The 18,815-nt window shown below is 33.2% G+C and overlaps 2 protein-coding genes across 6 annotated transcripts; both read right to left on the bottom strand.

Annotated features, from left to right (window-relative positions):
* Window positions 1-3,248: 3,248 nt before the first annotated feature.
* On the bottom strand, window positions 3,249-15,672 carry LOC134718351 (uncharacterized). Of its 3 annotated transcripts, XM_063580851.1 has the most exons (4): window positions 15,542-15,672; window positions 12,170-12,286; window positions 6,253-6,599; window positions 3,249-3,999 (listed from the first exon to the last, which is right to left on the bottom strand). In XM_063580851.1, the coding sequence occupies exons 3-4, from the start codon at window positions 6,523-6,525 to the stop codon at window positions 3,295-3,297; spliced, it is 978 nt and encodes a 325-aa protein (XP_063436921.1). In that variant the 5' UTR covers window positions 6,526-6,599; window positions 12,170-12,286; window positions 15,542-15,672; the 3' UTR covers window positions 3,249-3,294. The 3 variants fall into 3 exon arrangements, with proteins under 3 accessions (XP_063436921.1, XP_063436927.1, XP_063436934.1); XM_063580857.1 differs by lacking the exon at window positions 12,170-12,286 and having other exon boundaries at window positions 15,542-15,659; XM_063580864.1 differs by lacking the exons at window positions 12,170-12,286; window positions 15,542-15,672 and adding an exon at window positions 11,959-12,044.
* Window positions 9,473-12,185, bottom strand: LOC134718330 (uncharacterized). Of its 3 annotated transcripts, none has more exons than XM_063580828.1 (2): window positions 12,116-12,185; window positions 9,473-11,012 (listed from the first exon to the last, which is right to left on the bottom strand). In XM_063580828.1, the coding sequence occupies exons 1-2, from the start codon at window positions 12,149-12,151 to the stop codon at window positions 9,912-9,914; spliced, it is 1,137 nt and encodes a 378-aa protein (XP_063436898.1). In that variant the 5' UTR covers window positions 12,152-12,185; the 3' UTR covers window positions 9,473-9,911. The 3 variants fall into 3 exon arrangements, with proteins under 3 accessions (XP_063436898.1, XP_063436904.1, XP_063436911.1); XM_063580834.1 differs by lacking the exon at window positions 12,116-12,185 and adding an exon at window positions 11,933-12,027; XM_063580841.1 differs by lacking the exon at window positions 12,116-12,185 and adding an exon at window positions 11,475-11,627.
* Window positions 15,673-18,815: the final 3,143 nt, after the last annotated feature.

The following is an 18,815-nucleotide window of genomic DNA, read 5'->3' as shown; positions in this document are numbered from 1 at the left end:
ACGTATCCTCTGGTTTGTTGTTATATAGTATAGTAATAATTATATATATAGCATTAAAATACATGTATGTATAATTTTCATCCAATTTTATATCATTTTATTCTACGATTCTAATAAATATCATTTTATTCTACGATTCTAATAAATATCATTTTATTCTACGATTCTAATAAATATCATTTTATTCTACGATTCTAATAAATATCATTTTATTCTACGATTCTAATAAATATCATTTTATTCTACGATTCTAATAAAAGTGCAGTACAAGTGCATGGAGGACACTCTTCTATAACAATTCTATTTTTCCAATAGATTGGATTTGAGTGGACATTCATCTTTTCCAAAAAAACTTTCTAGTGATAGTCTTTCGCATGCGTTAACACAATTTTTCTGTACGTGTGCATATATTTTTACTGCATATAAATATTTCTAATGACATAATATTTTCGTATTATCAATTTCTGTTCTTATGAGTATTTAATGAAGAAGTGAATTTATAACAAGCGATAAGAAATGTTATTTCTTTTACCCGATGATATCCGCGTATTTATACGATCGGTTACCAGTCAAAAACGAAAGTCAAATCTCTCTGGAAACAATACATCGGAATGCCCTCACGGCCATCGCGATGTAAAAATTAATATTTAAGCTATGTTTTGTGGCGTTCTGCGAAGATAAAAAAGATCTACTTAACACCGCAGATTGATTGGTTGATTTTTTTTCAAGAATTAGTTTGGAGTGTCTGTAAAATACCATGGAGCTAGCTGCTACATGTGTGTGTGCCATCCATCATATATGTCGGACAACTACTCTCTTACTCTCTCTCTCTTTCGTTCTTTCTCAAATTATGGTAAAAGAAAAGTTTCAATTAGAAAATACTAGTTTCATCACATGCCTATGTACCAGGCAATTCTGCCACACTACTTCTCAATTTAATAACCTTATTTTTCATACACATATTGCTAGGTAGATGACTAGGAATTGTTCTACCCACAGTAGATAACAAAATGATAGTTAGCTATACTGCAATGTTTATGGCATACAAGTATTTCTCTGATAAAACTTTTTGTTAAATGAGTCGATGCGACAAAAAAATGATTGCACGTTTTACTGAAATGTTCACGACTAAGGTGTACTTTTTTCTCATAAAACTTTTGTGAGAATTTTCATTCATGTGATATAGCTTCAAATCTTTTACGGGCATACTGATGACTTCAGATAGATTCTTCGGGACATGTATAATTTTTCTGATATTATCAAAATCCATTTTCGTCCGTTATATCTTATGAAAATGAAGACAGAACATTTTTTTACGGGTTGAGCAGCTAATTAGGACATTTTTTCACTTTTTTATTCAAACTTTTCTGACAATCTTCCTTCTCTTACAGTTAAAAACGTCTATAACTTCATATAACGTATAATGTCAACAATACATTTGTAAAATTTTAAACCATTCTACTAACTAATGAATCCGCACTGGGATTTCAAAGACGCACATAACACAAAATTGTAACAGCGGGACACCCTTAAAATGACGTTATAGGCTTCGAAATGATCAAAGTTTTTCATTAAAAAATATCCGAAGCACAAACTCATCTATGTTATTGATTTCTATGGTTTATTTCCTTTCGAGTGATATGCATAACATGGCTATTTATTGTATATGATACGAGATTTATTTTGAATAACCCGCCTTCTAATTCATATTTCCAAAGTGACACCAATATCGTGCGCAACGTCAGGGTCAATATCTCTGCTCAGTCCACGGGGTACCTAGCTATAGTCATTGCACAGTTTTAAAAGAGTGTGTCTTTTGTCTCTTTATGCATTTAAAATAATTGTTCAGTTACATTGTCCTTTTCAAAATAGTACAAATGTTCAAACTTAACTATAATAATTTTTTTTGAAATTACTTTTATTATTATTTCTTATTCTTTCCTAGTTCATAAGTATCATTTTTAGTCTTATTAATTGAGAACGTTATTAGACTATTGATTTACTCAAAAGCATCCAAATTGAATGTTTACACTTATGATTTATAACATTATCAATATAATACATGTTTTATAATGACTTTAAACTCACTGATGACAAGTGCTCAGTATATAAGATAACTTGTTTAACCAGTGGAACATATTTCATAGAAGAAGAACTTATTTCACCAGGTGAGGAAAAAATCTCACAAATCCAGAACATATTTCACCAGGTAAGGAACAAATTTCACTAACCAAGAACTTATTTCACCAGGTAAAGTGTGGAACTTATTTCATAGAGATGGAACAAATGATATGGAAATTGTCTATGAAAAAAGTTCTCCAAGAACATATTTCATGTGAAATTAGTTCCACTGCAACTTTTTTTCACAGGAACAAATTTTGGCTCACATAATCAGCACAGTAGTCAATACTTCGGGCTGACATGATTTATACAACCTTTCGAATATTGTCCGCTAATAATTAATTTTAAATTGTTAAAGAAACTTAAGTTTCAAACTAATTTCAAAGGCAAAGTTAAGTGGATTTGGCTTGTTATGCCCTTTTTCGTCATATGGCTTTTAAACTGCTTTTTTATATACATCATTGGCTTTCAAATATTCGGCTTTGAACGTTCCTGATGATGGTAAATCTAGAAAAGCGCTTCTAACGCACGAAATTTATAAGGTGTTGTTTTAATTTGTTTCTTCATGCGTCTCTCCCATGCCAAGAGCCTGTAGCAGGAGTCGTAGGTTGATGTCTTCCATATTGTTATTGTTTATTGCTTTAACCATTTAGTCTGGCAAAAAGAAGACTGCCGAAAAGAAGAAACTCGTTAAAAGTACTCGACAGCGAGTCAAAATCGGATATCATAGGACGAGGATGTTAACAAGTATAGGGCACTATACAGCTTTCTAATGCTTAGTTAGCATTAAAAGGTCCAAGCATGACAAAATGTTAGAGAATTTAAATTGTTTTGTTATTTCATGGACTATTAGATGTTATTTATACCTCCTTCCTTTCTTACATAAAAGACCATTTCACCATTTAAACCAGAGTTATGCAAAGTGTGATGCCTTTTACTCAAATCTCAAATCAAGAGTAACGAAAGAAAAAAAATAGAAACTAAGCAAAATTTAGTTTTAAAAAGATGAAACTTGATCTTATCAAAATAGATGACATTCTGTTCTTATGTACTTATAAAAAAACGAGAATATAAATATATAAAGAAAAGTATAATACTTAAAACTAAGTAAAAACTTTTTACGATTACTTAAATGATACTGAAAGACTTTTCACTGTGAATAAAAATGTTTTGTTAAAATTTAATAATCTTTTTAACAGCGCCAACATCACATGAACCGTCTTCTTTTAAAAACCAATGTCCCCACTTTCTGGCTCTTTCTTCCTTCGCCTGGTTGCCCATTATCCAGTTATTGTGAATTAGATAAGGCTTTGTAATTTTTCTGTCCTTTTCCGAGATTTCGTACCACTTGCCGTCTGGGAACACGGAAAAGGGCAAAATATATGATTTGAGACCTGCATATTTCTTAAGAACTAATTTCGACAAGTATACTTGGTCGTTTTCATAAGTCGGAATAGTTTTATTGGATGGCTCAAATTCTATTTTTTCATAAAGTTTGAGCATCATCCTGTTCAGTTGTTTAAATGTTGCCTTTGTTGCCGTGGTTGGAAAAAGATACAGGAATCCACCATTGATTGCCTTTGGTGACTTATAATTACTTATAAACACAATATCATGTTTTTTAGAATGCGCGCTAAGAGTTGGCAATGGGTTTGCCAGAAATACGGAGTCGCATTCAAAAGAATAAAGTTCAATATCATTCTGTAGTAAAGCCAGCTGTATCTGCGTCCTGAGTATCATAATTTTAACATAACCCACGTGACTATACACTTGATGTTCATTCATAGATTTATCAACATTTAATACAACAACAGTTATATCCGGTGACAAAGCTTTGATCTTTTCTGTAGCATTTGCTGAGGTAGTTATCATTATCACCTAAAATTGGAGAAAAACAATGCTTGAAAATTTAACATAATACAAGCATCATAGTATATATCTGCATATATGAACATATCATCACAATTTTTTTGTTAAACTTGTAACAAAATTTAGATATTTGTTTTAATACCTTAAAATTATTAAAGCACAACTTGATAAAGAAATGAACAGATATTTGTCCCCGTATCATTTTATGGAGCGGATTGAAGGTGGGTATGCTTGGTAACATGGCAAATAAAACATCTTCTAAATTAATAATAATGTCTTGCACACATTCCAGATGGAATGTACATATAAAAAATAATAGAGCAAACGTTTTTTAGGGTCTAAGTAAAATATATAGGAGTCACGAGTGATACCAATTGTAACATATAGACTTGAGGTCGGTGGTTTTCACCGGAAACTCCGGCTTCCTCCACCAAAAAAGAATCGAGTAATTGTCACACTGTTAGTTTTGTGCAAATTGGGATTAATTTGACATTTATAGCTTCAATTCTGCTTAACCTGAATACTAGTAATAAGATTCGAACCTAACTTAATTATATTTTGATTGGAAATTGTCCTTCAAAATAATTCAATTGTAAAACAATTTATACCAAATGCAAACAGGATATAGTAAATATATATATATATATAAAAGTAAAGATTGCTCCTGGAAGATTGTATTACGCGATATCTTTCTGCAGAAACCAAATAAAATTGAGAATGGAAATGGGGAATGTGTCAAAGAGACAACAACCCGACCAAAATAAAAAAACACAACAGCAGAAGGTCACCAACAGGTCTTCAATGTAGCGAGAAATTCCCGCACCCGGAGGCGTCCTTCAGCTGGCCCCTAAACAAATATATACTAGTTCAGTGATAATGAACGCCATACTAATTTCCAAATTGTACACAAGAAACTAAAATTTAAATAATACAAGACTAACAAAGGCCAGAGGCTCCTGACTTGGGACAGGCGCAAAAATGCGGCGGGGTTAAACATGTTTGTGAGATCTCAACCCTCCCCCTATACCTCTAACCAGTGTAGAAAAGTAAAAGCATAACAATACGCACATTAAAATTCAGTTCAAGAGAAGTCCGAGTCTGATGTCAGAAGATGTAACCAAAGAAAATAAACAAAATGACAATAATACATAAATAACAACAGACTACTAGCAGTTAACTGACATGCCAGCTCCAGACTTCAATTAAACTGACTGAAAGATTATGATTTCATCATATGAACATCAGGCACAATCCTTCCCGTAAGGGGTTTAGTATCATACCATCATAACATATATGAGAAGAACATAACCCGTGTCATGCCAACAACTGTTTTTAGAATAAATGTGTTTAGTTCCGACGCAAAGACCTTATCAGTGACTCAATATTAACGCCAAAATATGCAATCTTTAATGACTTGACAACAGTATCGTAATTATATCCCTTCTTAATAAGTCTATTCAAAGGTTTTGTAAGTTTATGAGGTGAATACTGACACCTTGATGAATGGTTATATGAAGTATTAACTTCCATACACATTATAAAGGGTCGTATATGATAAATAAATATGTTTAAACTAAGGGTCGTATATGAACGTATAAACACACATGGACGGACGGTCTCATTGGCACTCATACCACATCTTCCTATATCTATGTATACCCGTTTGAATAAAATTTGATTGTTTTTTTGTAATTAACGATTATGTACTCTTGTGTTTCTTCAATGCTAAACATATGGAAATTTTATAGAAAATCCACAGCCTTTATCCTTGTTCTATCATATTTTGCAATTTGATGACCGATAGATATAGGATTATTGCATGCAGTGCTAGCATCGATTTCCTTTAAACAAGTTTATTAATGTAGTTATTCGTTAGAACAAATAAAAATATGGACCAAATCAAGTACACCTTTTAGGGTGCACTCTGCACGAGTTATTTTGGAATTTAAGGTTGGATAGAACTTTTTGTAAAAAATGAAACACTAGCGCATCATAGAAAAGCAAGTGAGTAATTAAAGGCTGTGGATTTTCTATAAAAATCTTGGTTTATTTGCCACAAAGTACTCTTTTTCTGTTAAATGCAATACAACAGTAAATAATAATACTTTGCATCAAGATCCCCCTTTTATATGTTCAAAATGGTCTGTATCTATTATTCATTATATCCAAATGATGTTTAAAAAATTCGTACAAAAATGGCTATAAGGGTACATAAACCTTCAAGGAAAGAAACTAAGGGGTTTTTAATTAACATAATGGTACCTGTTTATGGAATCCCATATGTTTAGTATTGCACACCCAGCTTTGAACCATGTCAAGATATCCATCATTTACAAGGGTAATTAAGACTGGATGGTCGTTGATTTGTAAAGCGGCCTCAAGAACTAAAGCTACATTGCTATCATTATTCAAGACTGTTCTTCTGTTTGTTTTAAATTCAGATTGGAAATCTAAGACAAAATACCAGATGAAATAGAAAAGCATAAGTATGGTGATGAAATATACGACGAAGCGTTTGGAGGATGTTTTTCTCATCTTTGATATGAAGTCGAGATACTTGTACAGGTACCTGGATCTTTAGAGCTCGCAAACTACATGACTGGAATTGACTGCAAGTAGATTAATATTAATAATATTAAATGTATATATTCGTGGAAAGCTGAAAAACATCATCTTGATTTTCTTACTACAAAATAACTAGCGATTATGCATTTAACATTCAAAAAAGGGATGGAAGATACCTAAGAAACATTCAAACCATACAAATCGAAGACAATTTGACAACGTTATGACAAAAACACTACACTGAAAACTCGAGAATGACCAACACGAACATCACCAAAAATCTGAGGATAATCTCAGGAACTTCAGAAGTGTAAGCATATCCTGTTCTGACAGTGGCACCCGTCATGTTGCTGATGGTAAGTACAAATTCTGTGATACGTAATGTTTTACGTACATGTATATTAGTTACTCGAGTTGTAAATACAATTAATTTGCATTTTCTATCATGATTTCATTGATAGAGGATTGGTGTTTTCAATGAAGCCTTGATACCATGAGTTTGAAGTATTAAAGTTGAAATCATTCCTTTGAATATTTTACGGACGCCATTACATGTTGATTGACTGTTATATGGAATACAATTGAGAATGAAAATGGGGAATGTATCAAAGAGACAACAACCTGACCAAAGAGCAGAAAGAAAATGAAGGTCACCAATGGGTCTTCAACACAACGAGAAAAATTCCTCACCCGAAGGCGGGCTTTATCTGGTCCCTTAACAAAAATGTGTACTAGTCATGCTTAACTCTGTATTTAATGTCTTTTTGTTGTTGGGATGTACAAGTACCTGCCCAAGTCCTCTCTGTGTAGTATTTGTATTTGTGTCCATCTGATGGGTTAAGCCTTTTCAACAGATTTTTTATAGTTTGTTCTTATGTTGTATTGTTATGTATACCACTGTTCCAGACAAGGGGTAGGTTGGTATCCTGTTAACATTTTTAAATCCACCACTTTCTGTATGTATGTACCTGTCCCAAGTCAGAAGCCTGTCGTTTGTTTATGTGTTACATATTTGTTTTTCGTTTATTTTAGTACATAAATAAGGCCGTCAGTTTTAACGTTTGAATTGTTTTACATTGTCATTTATATATATATATATCTGGATTTGCGGTATGGGCTTTGCCCATTGTTGAAGGCCGTACGGTGACCTTTAGTTGTTAACTTCCGTGTCATTTGTTTTTTTATGGAGAGTTGTCTATATATTAACTCCAAAACATATAAATTATATAAAATTCAAAATCATACAGAATTTTCTATTTGACTTTATTATTAACACGAAAAAGATCCATACATCAAGACCAGGCAACTTATTCTTATTCGAGGGGATTGTGTTTTTATAACAAAAAACGTTGTTATAATAAGCCCTTTTATATATTCAATTTGATGGAAATTGCCATTTTATTGTTAAAAACAGACCCAACTTGTAACTTTAATTAGTTACGACACTTTGAATTTCATTTCACAAATCCCCTTTGAATCAGGTAAAATTTAAAAAAATAATACACAAAAATAAAATTTTCTGCAAAAAAAACCCACCACAGATAACGCAAGTTTTTATCTATTGAAAAAATAGAAACATTTGATCTTGAGCACAGACGATGAAGGTTATTCCAGTAGTATATATGTTTATTGTGGCAATAAAAGACTGCGACATCTGGTGGTGAACTAGTTCCTGTGGGTTTTATTCGGCATGTAACATGAACAATTTTGTTTGTTCTGTTGTTGAGGTTGCTTTGGTTTTATAATTTTTGTACCTTTTGATAATTGTTTCGCGCATACCTGATAAAAGTCATTTTAGAAACATGTGCTCTGCGCTCCAAACGTAATCATATTATGCGCTATTTTCCACAAATGTGTCGGTCGGTGTCGTAGCTGGATTCGTGAAATATCCCATCCAAGTAGCCCTCAAATCGAGTGACGATGAGACTAAGAGTGAGGTTGCAATCTTATATATTTGAGGTACCGAAGAGGGAACTTGGAATAGTGGAATATTACAAGTTCACACACTCTGGGATTGACATGATTTTAAGAAAACACTGGCTGGAAACCATTATGGCGAAGGTTACCGACAAACACGTGGTGTTCTGATTTGAGTCATATTAAACGTTTTCTCAGTTGTCAATATATATTTGATTTATTTTTGAAATTTTTGAATGGTAAGCTTCAACCCATTCAATTAATAAATGTTCCACAGACTGGTAGTTCACATCAATAACAATAAAAAAGTATGCAGATACCATAAAAAAGGAAGAAGACACCAAAAGTGTATCGGAAATCAAAATTCCATGTGAGCAGACTACCCCATTGCAAAAAATAACAAAGGCGAAAGACAAAACTTTTGCAAACAAAACGGAACCTTTATGAAAACGACACCCAGTCGGAGAACCCAAGTGATCTAGAACGGTAGCTCATTTTCTACTTTATAATAATCATTCATCCTATGAAATAATCTATGCAGTACAGCAACCGATATGACTGTCTGTAGGACAGTGTGAGTTCATATGATATTAACAGCTATATTCCTTTATTTTCATATTGTTTTTCATGTTCACTCATGTACAACTATCAGGAACCAGTTGCTTTTTTATTTGTAATCTATGTCCTCTCTTTTCAGTTTTCACTTTATTCGGTCGTGCCTTTTTTTTTTAACATAAATTGTCATCCTGCTTTTTTTAATAACTAATACTCACAACTCCTGTCATTTTTTTTCAAATTTTATCTTGCCCCCATCCCACCCCCTTAAAATCATATGGTAACACCCGGTGGCAATTTAGAGCTTGAAATAACACAAACACCTGTATTTTGTTGGTATAAATGTCTTTGAAGGGGTTTTATACTAGTATACATATTGGCTATTGTCTCATTAACGTATGCCCTACGTCTATTTTCAAATTTTGTTAGTGATAAGGACTAGGTATGATTTGACGTATGTTTAACAAGACTAATCTATGAATGGTCAAACGTACACACAAAACTGCTACATATTGCACTTGTAAAGAAGCATAACTTGTGTTGTATATTTTTCGACCATTCCAATGATATTCCCGTTATCCATTTCTCGGTTTGATGGCTTATTTTTATGTATGCATGTCTGGTAAAATTAGCATTTTTTTCTGTAATTTTAGTCTTTTTCTTATATCACGAAATCTTTGCACTGTAAAATAAGGGAAGGCAATATCTACATTTTACACTATAAAAGCGATGGACGTCAATGTCTACCCTTTACATTCATTGACCGAAACTCTTGTTTCCATTTGCTTTTCATCCTTCCTTGATTGTTTCTCTTCATTGTCCAGAGAAAATCAAAGATTTGGATCTCACACCATGCAGGTTTGAGTGTTCTAATTCAGTATATTTTATTTTGTAAACACATGAACTCTCTGTATGCCTTTTCCCGAGTATCCTCTATAAAATTGATTCCAGTTTGTTGCCAAATAAGGATACCTGATTTTACCATAGCAACGGTCGGCATTGAATCTTATATAATCCTGATTGTTGTTATATTCTACTCCTATTGTAAGAGAACCACCTTCTTTGGTTACACACCAACCTCTTGCCACTGCAATTACGTCTCCCCAGGGATTTAAAGCATCCCCGTACCTTCCAAGTCCTGAATGTTCAACTGAACTAAAGGTCACTACTGCATCGAATTCTCCTAATGTTTTGTTTAAATACGCCATTCTAAATTCATATGGTACCATTGTCTTAACGTTTGGAATATGTGAAACTATTTTACCATATTCAAGAGTAACAATTTCTCGTGCACCTGCCTCCAGGACACATGCTTCTGCCCAAGGCTTCACGGAACCAATTACAAGAACTCGTCCATTCTTTACACCTGGTGCATGCTTCAACCCATCACGAAGGGCATTTGTATTGTTTACACCATAATTTCCAACAAGTCTACCCTTTTTGGCTTTTGATATCAAACCGTTTACTTCTGACTGTGTCCATACTGGCACAGAAATATGTTTTCTCTTTCCTAAAGAGTGTTCGTCAAAGTAATAACTCACAACCTCTAAACGATTATTCATAGTAAATTCGTTCCAGAGTACTTTCGGAATTTCTTTTGGCGCTTTCTTTTGACCGTGTTCTCGGTCAATATATTTGTTAGTAAATAAAGCATTACAATTTATTTTAGCAGTGATATGATCAAAGTATGGTCCGGTTGTCCCAGGGCGATCTGTATCACAAAGTTCACCACAGTCTTGGCGTATTAACTCAATAGGTGACAGATCAAATGTTCCGGAAGAAGAGGTTTGCCCAAAATTTGATTCTTTGTCTGTATTATAGTCAAGAACTTGATGCCTCTCATAAAAAATTGTTTTTGTATAAATGTTGCCTAAACATTTCCATGCAATCAAAACCAGGAATACATATACAATTACTTGAGCAGTTCTTTTTAAGGTACATTTATATAGCGACATGTCGATTTTGGAACCACGGTACGTTGGTATCTGAAAATATATTCAAAGATCAAGTTGTTTTTATTATATTGATGGATTAAAACTAATATTTGAGAAAAATAAAACGAGATTTATTTACCGTTTATTCCTCTTTGTACATAAAAAGACGGTGTTGTATAATTGCCAATGAGGCAAATCTCCAAAAGAGAATAAATGACAGAAATTTAAAAATATATGTTACCATTCTACCTTTAACAATGATCAATATCCATACCGCATAGTCAGTTATTAAAGGTCACGAAATGACAAATGTAAAACGAGAAAAACTAACAGCATAATTCATGAACAAAATTATGAACGAAAAACAAATATTTAACACAGCAACAAACGATAACCACTGAATCGCAGGATCCTTTCACAGACTAGGGACAGGCACATACAGAATATGGCGGTGTTTAACTCGCGTCATTATTTTTTTCATGTACAATATGTGTTCTCTTTAGTTAGTCCTACCTCTTTCTAAATATTTTCTATATCTGTACATAAAGAATACATGTAAAAATGATAGATTCTGGTTTCTTTTCCTACATTACAAAATATTTAATCCATCAACATAATATCAACTGTCTTGAATATATTTTACTGATTGTCACACTGGTTTCAAACTTCAAGCTATTGACAGTTTATTGTAACAAAAGACACCGCCGTGGGTATAAGTATATAGTAAATCACTCTTTTGTTTGGAATGTTTTTAAATGAGAAATTCGTCTAGTGAGAAGACGAATAAAACCCACGTTTACAAAAATTACCGGTCGAGTAAGATAGAAAAAAATCTCACCATATCCTGAATTTTCCTGGTCTTTATTAATTATTTGAATGTTTTAAAATTAAATTCGTCTAGTGATGAATATTAGAAAAAACATCGTATACAAAGTACAAAACTGATATCGTATAAGATAGAAAAATCTCACCATTTTTCGAGTTTCACAGATATTACCTGGCTAGTTTTTATCACAAAAATAGGACAGATGTCTTCATTAATCAATTATATGTATTGTATTGTTAGGGTGTATTATAGAAAGATGGTGACCATTAATAACTAATGAAATGGAAAATCAAAAATATTTTGTTAATGGAAAAAATTATTTATTTACCTGTATCAGCACACAGACAGTAAAACCTTTATACATTGTTGAAAATTAGCCTACCTTAAATGGTGTGTTTCCATGGATATGCGTAAATCTGTTGATGTAATTAGATTATGTCAGCCAATATTATTTTCTATATTCATCTCATAAAAGCCCGTGTACATCTGTGTATAAACCCTGTTAAGATCAATTATGACAGAGACCTGCAATGGAGACTATATTTGGAGACGTGAATATCGACTATTTATCACTATTATAACACTATACACAACTTAATCTACACAATAGGTTCACATCTGTAACTATAAGTAGCAGTACAGAATTTGTAGTATTTGATTTAAGTTTTAAAGCTCTATCTTTATGGTATTCACGTAAACATACTAAAATAGTCATAAATCAATCTTCAAACTTTTCGTTTGTATTACTTGTACTAGTATATAAAAATTTTCTCATTTTAATTTTAAATAAATTTCTAGTACTCATTTTTCAGTCATTTTCTTACGACTTTGAAATACAGAAAAACTGGATCATTTTGAGGTTGAAAAGTTAAAAAAAGAAAAATTTAGACTTGGATAGAACAGAGACATATAATAAAAATGGCTTTCGCAATTTAAGTACAAATTCGTTGTTAAATTGGCGTTATATATCATGCGGTGGAAGAGTACATGAGAATGGCTATGACAAATTGGAACATATTAGTGCTGTCATAATGGAGCTCTATTGAACTTTTAACCTTACACAATAATGTATAACTTTCGTAGCACTGCAAATGAAATACGACATAAAACAGGTTTGGGTAATGCGTATATACTTTCGACATAAAGCAAGTTGAATATCATTCAGATAAAAATACAAATCTATATAATATATGTTAATATCGGAAAATTAATATCTAAAAGAGTGTCGAAATATACCAAAGGGAAATTTTTTAAACTCAGAGGTCGAAAAACAAACTGACGTCATGGCAAAAAATGAAAAACAATTTTACAGTTCATAAAACACGTCAACATATGAAAACTAATGACAGCATTACGAACTCACTTATTACTTGGGTGATTTCGGGTGTACCAGAGGATACGTAGATCCTACTCTATATTTGGCACCCGTCGTATTGCGCATGTACGCTTAAATCCTGTGATAAGACTAATTTGGAAGGTCCCATTCGGTGTAAAGGGGACGGGATTGTGTTAATGACGATTGGAACATATCCGTTGTCATCTGTGAATTGAATATTCCATAATGATCCATAATGGCCAACCAACCCGTGGTGGCTTCCGTAATTTTGACGAAGTGATGATTTCAACTTCACCACTTGGAATTCTTAGTTCAAAAGCATCTTTGATACGGCAACCCTCTATCGAGGAAATCATGATAGGAAAAACAAGTACTCGAATATCGTATCAATTGTATGCTATCAACCTAAATAAGTGTTTGCCACTAAAGTGTCGATTTAATTGATATAATAGTTATTGGGATTCAATAGTTACATCTTTATTATCATACATTTTTCAATTCAGACGTCACATTACAAGGCAGGGACGTCAACCTGGGTGGAGGCAGAATAAGAATCCAGTATAGGGGAACCAGGAGAACACTGCACCGGAAAAAAATTCCCTTAGGTTAGTTACTAATCCATCTTCGCTAGCCAAGGGTTACGATCCACTCCCGCTCTCTTAGAGCAGGATTGTATCCTAACCCTTGGCTCAGGAGTGGATCGTAACCCTTGGCTAGCGAAGATGTTACGAATGTTACCTAATGATAAAAAACGCCAACGAATTTCAAATTTGTGTTTTCTTGAGCATACATCTAACTTATTGTTTTTGCAGTTGTAGTCTAAATCAAAAGTTCTATATCTTGTGTTTTAATGTTTCAAAATTCGTCCATCATCTGCATCTCAATACTATAAAAAAAAAACTGGTTTTTTTCTAGTAAGTATACTGTGCCTTTTAGCATGTCTTTCTAGCAACTATATTGTGCCTTTTGGCATGTCTTTCTAGCAAGTATACTGTGCCTTTTGGCATGTCTTTCTAGCAAGTATACTGTGCCATTTGGCATGTCTTTCTAGCAAGTATACTGTGCCTTTTGGCATGTCTTTCTAGCAAGTATACTGTGCCTTTTGGCATGTCTTTCTAGCAAGTATAGTGTGTCTTTTGGCATGTCATGCCCTAACTGTTTTCTTTCTAGCAAGTATACTGTGCCTTTTGGCATGTCATGCCCTAACTGTTTAACTCATCACTATTGCACAACATTTCAACCTTTTCAATCTATTATCAAACAGTTTCTTCTGCTTTTTATATTTCATTGTATATTATTTTGCTTGAAGGTGGGCTAGATTTTAAGCTGACTAAACGGAAACCGAATATTTTCAGTTTAATTATCGTGATGCTTCACATAGTAATTGCTGGTCAATGGTCACTTGTGTCTGATTGGTAGTCAAGCGATACTAATGATATAGCTTTACGGACATACACCCTAGGACTTTGTCTATAATGTTCGTTTAACAACTTATAGTTTAGTTAACATATATTTAAAATTTGTCTGGTAAATATAAAGTCGACGGACAACTTATTGATCAATTTTCCACCGAGTATATTTAACACGCGAGACTTAAGCAGGGTGAAATATAGGGAGAATGAAGTAATGAGTTTGAATAATTACTTAAATAAAATATTTACAATTGTCTTGTCTTGTCTTGTCTATATTAAGTGCCAATCTGCCTAAGAATCAGGCAGTGATGAAATTATCTCCAACAAAAACCCAATGCACGAATTAGTTTACTTTAACTGTTCTGGTAATTCCAGATATAATTTGGTTGAAATGCACTGGAAATTGACACTTTTGAAAGCTGACACAGTAACTTGCTGTTAAACCAAATGTTATCAATATATTAGGCATAATGTATTTTATGGAGTAATACTCCAATACTCCACTCCAACACTCCACTCCATACAATACATTATGCCTATATATTATGTCAAATTACCAGAAACATAGAAAAAAAGAATTTATTATTTCTAACTCAGGATGAGTGTGACCTCAAATAAGAATGGTTAGGTAGGTGGTTTTTTTCGGCCATGTTTCAAAATTCTTCTATTTGTGTCTGATTTTTACAATTTACAAATAAAATTGAAATGGACCATCTTTCTAAGAGACAACAACCCGTCCAAAGAGCGGAAAATTTCCGAAAGCCACAATCGGTCACAGCGAAAAAATCCCGCACACGGTGGCGTGCTTCAGTGTTCCCTAAACAAAAATGTGTACGTGTTCAATAATGATGAACGTCATATACTTAACTCCGAAATATTAATGATTTGAAGCCATCATCAGTTTTTAGGGAAACTGTGATCATATACATTGTGAGGCCAAAGATGCGAATAGAAAAAATTCAAAGTTATTTTTGTTCAAATAATAAATAAACATAAAGTAACTTACTTTAAATTGCATCAATGTGTGAATTGTGAGCAAGACAAGTTGTGTATACATAAACGTATATTATTTAACATTTACCCAGACATTTAAATTCATTGTAACATTTGGAGACAATATAGTGTAGGATAAAACCTGTGTTTGAGACTAATTAAACGTGTAACCTCACACTAATTTTATCTCAAGTTCATAGTAATAACAAAACTAAAGATAAAAACGATTAGACTTTTATCAATGGCGTCTGAATTTGGACATCCCGAGTACTTGTGCCTAATAGACAGCGAAAAAATCGTTAAAGAATAAGTTTCAGTTTACTCTGATCATCGAAGATTTTGTATACACAACCATATGTTACCATCTCTATCCTCCCTATAAAAAGTATAAAGTAAAGACTTAATTCATTATCATATAAAATAAAGATGTGGTATTATTGCCAATGAGACAACCATCGCAGTGGCGGATCCAGGGCGAGGGTTCCAGGGGTTTAAACCCCTTTTTTTGGACGATCAATGCATTTGAATGGGTATATATAGTTGAAACCCCTCTCCCTTTGTCCTGGGTTGGGACACCCTTTTTTTAAATGGCTGGATCCGCCCCTGCATCCACCAAATACCAAATTGCATATGAAATGTATGTAAGCATTTATAGGCAACCGTATGACCATCAACAATTAGAATGCTCCATACCGCATACTTGGCTATAAAAAGCCCCGACATGGAAAATATGAAACAATTTAATTAAGAAATCTTACATTGAACCAACAAACCAATGAACTATAGGCTCCTTACCTTGGATAGGTACAAAAACAAGGTGGCGGTGTTAAACAGGTTTATGAGGATAAACCCTCCCCTTACCTTAAACAATATTGCTCATCACAACACAAGAACAAATAAAAGCAGAAACACACCAAACAACAGCACTGACCATGCATTGTAGGGTATGTCTATCCTTTGTATTCTTAAGAAAATTAATTGAAACATGGTTACAAAAGCCTTGCCTAGAGTTATATTAATGTTTCATTATATCGTTGTTTTCCTATTGCTGTATAAACACACAAAGAATACAATCTCTGGTTTATTTAGACCTCTATAGTTGTCTATAGTATTTAGCATTATGATCATCAGAATGAAATCAGGATCACTCAAAAAAGGAAATATATGGTAAAGCAGGACCTGTATAGAAAGTTCCTTGGTAAAGCTTGGAATGTATAAATACGAAGACACGTCATGTTGGCATTTTGGACATTAAAAGAAGGGGCAATATCTTTTTGCGCCAAAAAGTAACTCATTTGCGCCACAACTTAATTGCGACAATACTTCTTTTGCGCCACCTAATTTTCAAAACTATAGGTATCATTTGCGCCAATGAAATAATCCTCTAATTGCGCCAACTTTATTTATTTTTTATATAACAACTAAATGATTGACTAGGTACCATCAGCAAAACATTCCTCTGACATTGTACACAGAAAATAGCCTCGCATCCTAATAGAATTATCCCGCTTTGTGGATCGTTACAAAATACAAAGTCATCATCTTTGTTTGTTACAGCACCAATAACATCTAATATTCTGAAATTCTGCTGGATGTTTAGGTTGAGCCGGACGCAGCTTTCTTCTCTCTATATATAGACTGACGCACCTATTTTAAATCTTTCTTTTTTAAATTTCCTTCTTTAATTTATTATTTTTGAAGGTCGTTCTGAAAACATATTGGTTGCTTTTCTTATGCTCGCAGATCTCAAAATGTGACGTACTAATTTCTTGAGACTGATAATGAAATAATTATATTTCTTTTTACAAATTAAAATGTGGTATTGTATACTGCCAAAATCTTCTGTGAAATTTGTCTTGTCTTGTCTTGATATAGGTAAAACATGTACAGGTATGATATAAGTAAGAAATATTAACAGGTAAATGTGGCGCAATTTCATTTCATTTATTGGCGCAATTAATACCATCAAAATAAAAGAGAGTGGCGCAATTAATACCTTTTCAAAACTTCAATTGGCGCAAATTGATTCTGCCCAAAAGAAGTCCCTGAACTTGTTAGATTTTTATAAAATCACTTAAAATATTTACCCTAATACCTGATGAAACCTTCTGAAAGTTATTTTTTATTTAGAAAAACATGATTGAACCTTTTTTTAAACAGCTATTTAATACCAAATCAATTTCTTTTAATGACTGATTACGAATATAAATGTATAACTACCGTGCACCTGTGTTAGCCACCAAAGGCCGATAGTTTTTACCAACATTTTATTAACCTCGTAAAAAAAATGTAAGATATAATTTCGTTGACTAAAATGAGTGAATCAGCATATAAAACAACATCCTTACAAGAATGAATCATTTTTTGCACATCTCTTTACTTCAGATTTTCATAACCCATTGCATTTTTATGCGGATATCCCGTAAGTCAGGAGCCTGTTGTTCAGTGGTTGTCGTTGTTGGTGATTATCATGTGTTTTTCTCGTTTTTATATAGATTAGACCGTTGGTTATCCTGTTTGAATTGTTTTACACTCCACCAGTCATTTTGGGGCCCTTTATAGCATCCTGGTCGGTGTGAGCCAAGTACTCTCAGATCTGATCCACCTCCACTTGTTTTTTTGTCCATCTGATAAGTTGAGCCTTTTTCATCTGATTTTTATAGATCGTCGAACTTCCTGATGTTGTACTGTTACCCCACTGTCCCTGGTTTAGGGGGTGGGGATCCCGCTAACATGTGTTATTCAGTGGTCGTCGTTTGTTTATGTGTTAAATACTTGTTTTTAGGTCATTTTTTTTATATAAATAAGGCCGTTAGTTTTCTGGTTTGAATTGTTTTACATTGTCACTTCGGGGCCTTTTATAACTGACTATGCGATTTTGGACTTTGCTCATTGTGGAAGGCCGTACAGTGACCTGTAGTTGTTAATTTCTCTGTCATTTTGGTCTCTTGGGGAGAGTTGTCTAACTGGTAATTATACCACATCTTCTTTTTTATATTCATGTTGAAGGTTGTACTTTGACCTATATTTGTTAAATTTTTAAACATTGTTTCTTGGGTGGACATTTTTTCTCATTGGCACTCCGTCCGTACCACAACTCCTAATCTATATAATAAAGTTTCTTAGACTTTTCATCATAGATGCAATGATTTATATCGAAAGATTGTATAGAAATTGGAAAGTTATTGAAAGGAGTAGGTCCGGTAAGGGCCGATTTTGGCATAAAATTTCAGGTTCATCTAACGAAAGTTTTTGGACACTTTTAAACACTTTAGTGTCTATTTCAA

Source organism: Mytilus trossulus, chromosome 1 (assembly GCF_036588685.1).
Source record: "Mytilus trossulus isolate FHL-02 chromosome 1, PNRI_Mtr1.1.1.hap1, whole genome shotgun sequence".
Taxonomy (NCBI): Eukaryota; Metazoa; Mollusca; class Bivalvia; order Mytilida; family Mytilidae; genus Mytilus; species Mytilus trossulus.
The sequence above is the reverse complement of the archived record's forward strand: the minus strand, read 5'-3'. Positions and strand labels throughout refer to the sequence as shown.